The 10,067-nt window shown below is 47.1% G+C and overlaps 1 protein-coding gene across 1 annotated transcript in view; it reads left to right on the top strand.

Annotated features, from left to right (window-relative positions):
• ATP8B3 (ATPase phospholipid transporting 8B3) overlaps window positions 1-10,067 on the top strand; it is a 52,988-nt gene that overhangs the window by 11,238 nt on the left and 31,683 nt on the right. Inside the window, exons 2-3 of the mRNA XM_019513300.1 lie at window positions 8,678-8,752; window positions 9,586-9,677. Coding sequence (XP_019368845.1) covers window positions 8,698-8,752; window positions 9,586-9,677 — 147 coding nt within the window. The 5' untranslated portion in view covers window positions 8,678-8,697. The remainder of the gene's footprint in view (window positions 1-8,677; window positions 8,753-9,585; window positions 9,678-10,067) is intronic.

Below are 10,067 nucleotides of genomic sequence, written 5' to 3'. Positions count from 1 at the left end.
GAAGGGATCCTGGTGTCCAGACAGGCAGACAAGTAAGACATAAGCCAATAGACCTGGTCCAGCTCTTCCTTTCCCTGCAAGAAGTCTATGATGTGCTTTGTATTTTAAAACCAATGCAGGAGGAAGTGGAGCAGTTGAATAAAGTATCCAGAAATAGAGCAGATGGGACGATGCTACTTAGATTTCAAAGGCGGCAGCAGTTTCCATGCACAACTCTGGGTTTGGTTTGGTTTCCGTATGCCATTATCAATAAAAGCCTGATACAAAAAACTATTTTTTGATGTCTTGCTGTTAACAGAAAGGGGTAGGAAGCCACTTGAGGATAGAAACCTCTGCTGTGAGCAATAGGCATCAGCGTGGAGAAAAGGTGGTGTTAACATAGAAAAGCATCTGACCTGCCATTAGCATTAAGTAGAGACTCTAAGCACTGTAAACAGCAAGACATGGTCCCTGTCCTGAATAGCTTGCATTCAAAATGGCCCAGGAAGGATTATTATGCCCACTTTGCAGCTGAAGCATTCAGGTGCAGAGAGAAGCGACTTGCTCACGGTCACACAGGAATCAGTGGCACAGACAAAGCTGCCTATATCCTGACTCCCATCCAGAGGCATTAATTACAAGGCCAGGCTTCCTTTCTGCCCTGGGGGACACTTCATGCTGAGCCATGGATGGTAGGATTTAAACATCCTGAAATGTCCCGAATGCTGAGATGAGCTGTAATGGGTTCTGCGAAAAATAGGCTGCAGAAAGGTTTCCCCACCCCACTTGTTAGTCCATTTAGTGCTTAAACCCCCAGGCTTTGCCTTCCTGGGCCAGCCTGAGCACCAAGCAGCTCCCTGCACTCATGGAGAACGAGGAGTTTTTATAGTTTCCTTTATTCTGACCCCAGGCAGAGGGGTTGTGTAAGGGACCTCAGCGTAAGGATGCTCTCTCTGAAAACTATGATGCACATCTCCCTGATGAGTATCTGGCCGTGCGGGCAAGCTGTGATGGTGGCATTGATCAGCCCAGTTGTTTCTATCCCATCCCAGAGGCCAGTCCAATACAGGGGTGTCAGGATTCCCAGGACCTTAGTCTTTGTCTCCTCTGGTTCACCCCTCTTTCAGAGGCAGCAGAGCCCTGGCCTGCATGTTGCACTGGGCAGGGCTCGGGGCTTTTGCCTATGGGTTTGTTCGTGGCAACATTCAACTGCTGCCCAGGCCTGCCGTTTCCCTCCCACAGCTACTGCTATATCTCTACTCTCAAAAAGCTGGTTTCCTCCCCTGGCTGCCTGCATCCAAGGCTCAGGTCCTATGCTGCTGATGCCCCGGCCTCCGCCCTGCAACCAGCACCCAGGCAGCTCCCAGTGTCGTAGCATGGTCTGCTGACCTCAGGGAGTCCTTCCTTTTCCCAGAAACTGTGGAGAGCTCTCTAGTGTGCATCCTTTTTCTCAGCGTGGCGCAGGAGAGAACGGACGCGCTGAGGAGCCTGCAGAGCCATTACACTTGACTTGGCTCAGCACGGCTACCCTGCTCTGACTTGCCTCTTTCCTTTTGCCCTTAGTAAAAATGGCCGCTGCCTCCCCATAGTCTTTTATGGAGCATGAAGCTGAGGCGGCCCAGAGTCAAGTTGGCTGTCGTCAACCCTCCTGAGTGGGTGTGCCCTTAGTAAAGATGGCCACCGCTTTCTATTGTTGGCAGCTGGGCTGTCCTCAAGCAAGATGGCAGCTCCTCCTTCACCATGTGTGCCCCAAGCAAGAGACAGTGAGGGGGAAGGTCAGGAAGGAGCCAGGGGAGGATGGAAAGGGGCATGCGAGTCCTGGGAGGGAGGGAGGCAGGCAGAGCGCAGAGGTGTGTGTCAGGACCAAGGCAGCCTTGGCATGGTGGACGAAAGCCAGGGCGCGGGGAGGGGCCTGGGCCAAACGTGGGTGTGGAGGCTGGGAAGGGGAAGGGCGAGGGGGACACTTGGATGTCGAGGGGACTGGCTCTGGGCCCGAGGACCCGAGGAGGGGGCAGGGGCTGGGGGGCTGAGCAAAATGGATGCACGGGCAGGAGGACACGACGGCGGGGCTGGGGGGGCACCAGGCCTGCCCCAGGCAACAGGGCATGGTAAGTGGGATCTGCCTGCAAGGACCCAGGAGGGACGCCCGTGTTTTTGGCTGGCTGTCCCCACATTCGGTCTCCCGGCGGCTGCTCCATGGGCAAGGCCTGGCCACGGTTGGTTCGAACGGGACCGGGGCCTCCTGCGCTCCCCGTGCTGCTCTGCGTCCCGTCTCCTGGTACTCGCGTGCTATGGGCAGGACCCCGCTGAGGTCGGGCGCCATCTGCACGCTGATGGTGGCAGGCAGAGGGCTGCGTTTCTCGTCGCTTGGTGCTTTCCCGAGCCACGATGGTCGGCCTGTCTCGAGCAGGTCTTCGGGAGAGGTCCAACATAACATTTATTGCAGCGGGGTCAACTCTCATGAGCTTGTCGACACTTTTCTGACAAGCCCAGCTCCTGATCATCGGAAGGAAATGAAATTTTAGGATTTAATTATCAGCGGAGCGACAAAAAGGTTAAAACAGACCCCTCCCAAAATGTTTGGATGCTGAAAAAAAAAATCTCATGAATTTTAAGCCAATTGCACAATTTTGTGGGGAGATTGAATCGTGATTTTTAAATGTTTGGGGTTGCCCGTATTGCTGGGCAACTTTATTTTTTTAATTCAGTGAACTGTAAATTTGCTTAAAAATGGAGTTTCAGGGGGACCCAAACCATGCACAAACCTGGGGCAAATTTGGTGAATAGTTTTGGGTGAAAATGTGAAGGACATTTTTTCCAAAATACGATGACATTTTCTTTGCTTAAACATTTTTTAAATGACTGATTGCACTAGAAATTCAGAAATGGTTCTTTACATTAGTTTCTATGAAAAATGTTTTTGACTCTGTTTCAAAATGACTTTTTTTTGTTAAAAAAAAATGTGACTTTCATTAAAAAAAAATGGTTAAGCAAAAGGTCTGCATAACCTGAAAATGAAGCCAATTAGTTTGGGTCAAATGAAGGACTTGGAACTGATATGATCCAATATGTTCATTTTGCTGAAAATTTTCTGTGTTGGTTTGACCAAAACTGATTTTTTCCCTCCTTCGTTTTCAGCTAGGCCATTGAATCAAAAAATCCAAGATTTACTTAGCTCTAACAGGCACTGGGGCCAGCAGTCTGCTATTGCTTTCAGTGGGTTGTGCAGGGAGAAATGGTTGGAAAACTATTCTTTTAAGCGTGCATGAGACAGACTTGAATCAGAAGTGTGTGGATTTACAGAACCGATGGGAGTAAAAATCTGGAAAAGCCCTAGTCTCCAAAAAAGAGCATTTAAATCTCTTTAGTTAAAACAGCAATTCTTATCCCGGAGTGCTGTGAGATCTGCTTAAGGGTGCTGTGAAATATTAACACTGTTAGGAGTGCAGACACCTACACCTGATCCACAAGATACACCCAGAAGCTGCGTCCACTTGAATGCAGATGTTTGGTTCCCCGGAGACGAGAAGCAGCGGCACGCGTTGTACTGCTGCTGCTCGCCCCCAGGGAACGCCTGTGCCACATGCCCTCTGGTGCGTGGCAGGTTAATGTGGGTGGGGTAGGGGGAGGCTGGGGCCAGCACTTGTACTGGTCCCAACAGACTTACCTGGGGGGTCAGAAGCTGCAGCTGTGGCGCTCCTGCATCTGGGAACCTGGCTGGCAGCCCGAGTGGGGCTCCGGCCAGCCAGGCTCTGGTTTTGGGCAGCACGCGATGCCACTATGTGCACCATCCTGCTTTTTTTTTTTTTTTTAACCGCGGGGTCAAAACCCCCTCCTGTGCTGCAAGTTATCAGTGTGGAGAACACCTAAATATGTGGTGTGTGGTGCCACGGATGAGTCTGTGACACACATGCCGCACAGCTGTGCTCATCTGGATGCAGCTACAGATTTCAAATTAGGTATCCATAGTGTCAAAAACATTCGAACCTGCTGTGGTCTTTTTGGAATTCATTGCAAGAGAAGAATTGCTCTGTTCCTTTTCTGTAGTCAAGAAATGAGTGCAAGTTGAGAGCTGGCATTTTCTGAGGGCAGGCTTGAGTCTAAACAGGTCAAGACCCACTGAGTTAAATGCAACCCCCCCTGTGAAGACTCTTTGTGTTTGAGAAACTCATGCAAGTTTAGCTGAAGTTAATTGGGATCTCTCTCTTAAGCCAAACTAAAGCAGGCCACTCTTAAACTAAAAGAGGAGTGCCCACATGGATTTGCCTCTGGTTTACCAAACCAGAGTAGGTTTCTGTGTACACAAGGCAATATTTTGCTGCCTGAAAGTTTGTATTTTCAGTGATGGATGCTAGCACAACTGATGAAGGCTGTAGGGACTACTAAAAACAAGCAGGAATTTATAGCCAGGCCCTAACTGGAGGGCCTAAGAAATCAGGTGGCTTGGGTTTCCTATTTCTGGGATGGGACTGAGTAACAAACCCCACATATATATAGCCTTGCCATTTTGGGCCCTGCCAGGCTTTCACACCCATAAGAGGCTTCCTCTGGCCTGAAGATCTGAAGGTATAAGAGGAGGCATAGCTCAAAAGCTACAGGCATGGAGCATGTGGGAGTTATTGATGAGGAAAGGAGGTAGGAAGGACTGAGGCAGGGATTAAAGAAGGGTTGGAAGGAGAGAAATGGACAGTTGGCAGATGAGGGCATGGAGGCTTTGCCAGGCATAAGGGGTGGCATGATGGGCATGAAGGAGATACGAGGAAAGGAGAAGGGGAAGCAGTAAGGGAAGAGCACAAATGGGGCCAAGGGGATTGAGGAGCTGAGTTTTCCAGTAAAACTGGATTATGCATGTAGCTGAGACCATCTCTTTTCCACGCCAACCCCAGGAAGCTCTGCACAGCTAGGAAACTACAGGAAGCCTCAGAGCTTGCTGCTTGCCAGTCACCTTTCACTAGCTTGAGCTGGGTGGCTGCCCTGACAGCAGATTAGTGCCTGTTCCAGCATGCCTAATTTATAATTTTTATCTTTAATTATCTGGGTGATGAGTGATATTTATAGAGGGGCCAAGAGGTTTCTTGGAACTAAACTTGTGGCGTGTTTTTTTTTCTTGGAAATATTTCTTGGCTGCTTTGACTTTTTCTTTTCCATTCTTTTCTCTCATTCATTCCTTTGTTCTTTCATTCTTTGTTTCTCACTGTTGTACTGGCTTTCAGTTCACATTTTTCCCCAGGATCAGTTTTTATGTTATGTCTGTTTGGGGCAGTAGTTAATCCCCCTGTGTTGACACACACACAGACGCACGGCTTCCATTTCAACCCTGTGCCTCCAATCCTGCCAAGTGCAGGTGCTTAATTAGCTCAGGTTTGGTTTGGCAGGAGCTGGGAACATCAGTAATTCTGAGCTGATGAACAATCCAAGCAGAAATAGTAATAGCACTAATTATTCATTAATACAATAGGTCACAGACATATGAAGTCCAGCTGGGATATCCTAGAGACTGGAACATTTTCCTGAGCAAGAAAGGCCTCTACTGAAGGGCCAGGCCCCAGTTAAAGCTTTGATCATCTTGGCCTACTTGATGCTTTTCAGCTGGAGTCAGTAAAATACAGGTTCAGGCCCTCCATAGGATTGGTTCTGTTTTTGGAGAATTGCATTTTTAAGGAAAATTCTATATATTTAGCCTAGATCAGTGATTTTCAACCAGGGTGCCTTGAGATCCTTTCAAGGGTGCCGTGGGATGCCATGCAATGTTAGCACTCTTAGGAGTGCGAACATGATTCACAGGATAAACCCAGAGATTTCAACTAGAAATTAACAGTGTTAAAAAACATTTGGACTCATGGTCTCTCTGAGTTCCTTGCCACAAAAAGCTGCTCTATCATTTTTCTGTAGTAGTCAGAAACAAAATGACTGGCATTTTCTGAGGGGTATCTCAAGTCTAAAAAGATTGAGACAATAGGCTAGATTTTTGCATGAGCCAATATTAGGAGTGTTGGTATGAACAGGACACAGGTCCCCAGTAGCCATTCTGGCTGACTCAGCAAAAATTCATCCTCGGGTATTCCCAGGCTGTGCACAGAAGTTCAGAGAAGAGCCCAGGTAGAACCGTGGCTCTCGCACTCCTTGCTTTTCTCCATCCCTTTGAGGCACCTACTGGCTGTGGATCAGTAGAAGGAAGCAGGGACTATGCTGTCTGCAGGGACTAAGGTGAAGGGACTCTGAAGAGAAGCTAATTAATCATTGCCTCTTCTGCTGTTTCTGATCTGCTCTTTGGTAAGTAGACAAGGTTCTTTGGGTGGATCTGATATTTTTTATTAGACCAACTTACTTTGGTAAGTAGGAATTTATTCGTACTTTTCCTCTTCTGAAGCCAGTGGCAGCATTTCCAATGGCTTACCTGGGCGGAAGGTGAGTGAGGGGCCTGCGTGAGTGAGTGAGCACTGGGGAGCAAGGAGGAATGTGGGAGCCTGAAAATTGTGTAGGCAAAATCTTCATAGACGCCTCAATCAGACTTCCCTGAATCTGTGGCATGGTCAATATGTTATATATTTGGGGGCAAGAGATGAACAGGTGAGTTATAATGTATATAAAGGAGATTCTCTTACTCTGGCTGCTAGATACAGACCAACCACATGGATCACTCTTGTTTTCTAGTTCCTGGGCTGTGTTGCTCATTATTACTGCACAAAGTCTGTAAGGTTTGGTGTTGGCAAATTCACAACTTTTAAGGTTTGATTGCTTCTCTGTGTGCAGATGTTCCTGTTTTGGAAATCAAATGTCCTATTTTGAAAGTTGGACCTAATGGACTTATTGATGTGCATGTTATATGTAGAGCAGCTTTTGGTTTGGACTCAGCAGTAATGAGAGGGTTGGGGACTGTTTTACAGGGATCTGACTTTCCCAAAAGTTTAGGTGAGTTCAGTTTGGGCTCATTTGGTCTTGCTCTTTCATAACATGTTACAAGTGCCTCCCTAAATCATCTTGTACAGGGGAAACTAATATCAAACTAAATTTTACTGTCTTCTATTCAGAGTGATAGGAAGAGAGGGAGGGAGGGAGACGGCAATAAAAGACTAGAAAAAAAACGAGAAAGAAAAGGAGATGATCAAAGGAAAGAGAAAAAATAATGGTAAGGAAGGCTTCTACCTGGGATTATTTAATAAGAAGATAATTACTACTTTTATACGTCACTAACTCCTTTCATCTAAGGATCAAAAAGCATTTCACAATTAATCTCCCTAACATCCCTGTGGGGGAAGGTCACTGAATTACAGAGCGTAAGGGAAATCTTACTATTGATACAGGCATTTGGTCTCTGTCTGGGGTATGATGGTAGGAGCTGACAGAATTCCTCCTACTCATTGATGGTCTCCAGTGATTTCCTGTAACCTCTGGAGGGGGAAAATATCTTAGAGTTGTCTTGGGAGTGGGGCTGGATTTAAACGGGGTTGAGATATAACCCATGCCTACTCCATTGTGTCAGCTGGTAGTGCCAGTCTTGCTAGTCTAGCAAGTTTTCTCAGATTTCTGAGAGAGTCCCCTCCCCACAAACGTGGCCAGATCCTGAAGCTCTTATTCAGATACTCTCCGCTTTGATGTCAGTGGGAGTCTTGTCTCTGTAGTATCTGAATAACCATAATGAATCCATGAGCTGTAATTCTGATTTACCATGGGAACAAACTCTGAAGGGAAGAGGTGGATTCTCCATCTCTTGATGTCTTCAGATCAAGAGCAGGTGCTTTTCTAGGATTCATGCTTTGGTCAAATATAAGGTTTTGAGCTGGATGCGGGACTCACTGTGTGAAATGCTATGGAATCTGATGGATTGCAGGGGGAATAGTATATGCTAAACATTGCCAGAAGCCCCTTCCAGTGTTCATCTATATGTATGCTTGGGGGAATAAGGCTGCTTGCTATAGCATGGTGTGGCTACATCACTGACATCCTGGCATACAAAACCAGTTAATTGCTTCAAGGACCTCAAGACTGCACCTGCAGTTTGATCCAGAGACAAATGCTCCTGAACTCTGAAGAAGTTTGGATGCGAGTTTAGATTCATATCTGATCGCTGTCTGTCCTTCTGTCCAAGTAAACCAGTGGAAATGACCTGAGGTCGCAAGAGAAATTAGAAGTTAGGGACTGGATTTATTCCCACCATAAGTGATTTCAGTCCCCTGGGATTAACAGCCACTTAAATCAGTAGTGAGTTTACCACATGACTGCTTTATTTAGAAGATTAAGAAGAAATATGATAGAAAAAAGTAACATGATGAGTGGGAAATGGCCAGTCAGGCCTGTATTAACCTTGGTATTTGAAAAACAAAACATTTTTGTTGAAGAGATGTTGCCTTTACAACATACGGAAGAATAATACTTTTTTTTTTTTTTTTACCCAACACGTAAGCAACCTGTGATACTTTTTGTTGTGGGATATAAACTTGAGGCAGGGATTTCGGAGGATTGGGTATCAGTAGGAATAATTTGTATTTACACCTGTTTTATTGGAGGCTTCTGGGTAGAGGTTTGTCATTATCTGGGGTTGAGAGGTAATTTTCCCATTCCACACCAGAGGACTTAAAGGGCCAGCTCAGGGATAATATTGTTAAGTGCACTGTCACCTTGTGAAAGGAGAAATTAAATGCAATGTGAGGTGGTGGTGGTTACTCTGGTAATGATACTTGGTCCTTTTGCTTTCTAGATTCTTGCGCTGCCATCAGCATGGCCGAACAGAAGGTGTCCACGAGCTCCCTGAATGGAAAGAAGCGGCAGTCAGGTCAGTGCAAGACTGCATGGTGGGAGGTGCATTCGCATTGAGTTTATGGGCAAGTTTGGACTGGATTAGAGGCATCTGAGACAGAGGTAGAAGTGTGAAAGGCATGAGGATGCCCATGGAAAGTAGGCCATGATACAACTGGGGAATTTACCCCAGAACTTCCTGCTCAGGAATATCTATAGCTATGCTAATTTGCCAGTGCAGAGTTATGTCACTAAGCCAATGCCTCTGCATAAGAGATTGTCCCTGGGGGCAAATGCTTGAGACACACCCCAAGCCTCCAAAAGCATAAGTAGATGATCCTTCTGCATATTTTGGAAGGTTTCCCTTTCCACCCTGTGCTAGCTGTGCTCTACTTGGTCATCATGGCTGTAATCCAAGTGCTAATTTTCCTCAGTTCTCCTTCGCTGGAAGTTCAAAGACTGATTTTGTGTCTGGTGCAGGGGTGGGTTGGGTGGAGTTGGGCAAGTCTCCTTGTGTTCTCTGGCACCTGGCAGACTGCCCAGTGGGCTGTGCTCAATCTAGTCCTAGAAGAGCAAGGAACAATTTCTGATCTGGGAGTGTCTTTGCGGTTGCTGGAATTCAAGCTTCCACTGTCCCGGCTACTCCATATGTCTCTGTAATACTGGGATCCCAGACCCATAGCCTTCTTTTATTGCTCCCAAAGGCCAGTGTCCTCATATAAAACCAAGCAAAGTATCATTAGGCTGTGTTTTGATGACCCAGTAGCTACACCCCCTGTCTTCTTTTGCCTCATCTTCCCATGAGCCAGGTGTTGCCCATGTCTGGTTATTGAGGGTTGGAGATGGCTCAATGCTTGCCTACTTTTCCAGATTTCACCTGGGAGGTGAGGGCCAATGACCGAGCCTACCACATGCAGTTCAAGAAGAGAGTCTCTTTCTGCCTGACAAAGAGGAAGTATGCGGTGAGACATTTTGCATTAGATCCAGGCTTTTGTGGGGGGGCTGCTACTGTCATTGCCTGTATCAGCTCAAAGTGGGACCCATTTGGCAGAGCAGTGTGAGAGTGACTGGGGTCGAGCTGATGTATGTTCAGGACAGGAAACGCTGCTAGTAGCATAACGGGGTGGGTGAGCAAGGCACCAGCCCTGGGTGCCCACTTAGAGGGGGGCACTCTAATGGCAACTCCCTGGGGAGACCATGGTGCTGTGGCAGCCCTGTACCATGACTATAGCAGCAGCCAGCCAAATGCAGGGATTCGGTGCTGTTGCTGTAGCAGCAACAACAAGGGCTGGGCATACTTCTTTGTGCCAGCAGCATCTGGGGACTTTGAATTCCTGTGGCAGGCAAGATTG

The sequence above is a fragment of the Gavialis gangeticus genome, unplaced genomic scaffold (genome assembly GCF_001723915.1).
Source record: "Gavialis gangeticus isolate Ggan-Ray unplaced genomic scaffold, GavGan_comp1, whole genome shotgun sequence".
NCBI classification, from domain to species: Eukaryota; Metazoa; Chordata; order Crocodylia; family Gavialidae; genus Gavialis; species Gavialis gangeticus.
This window is presented reverse-complemented; position numbering and strand designations above follow the sequence as displayed.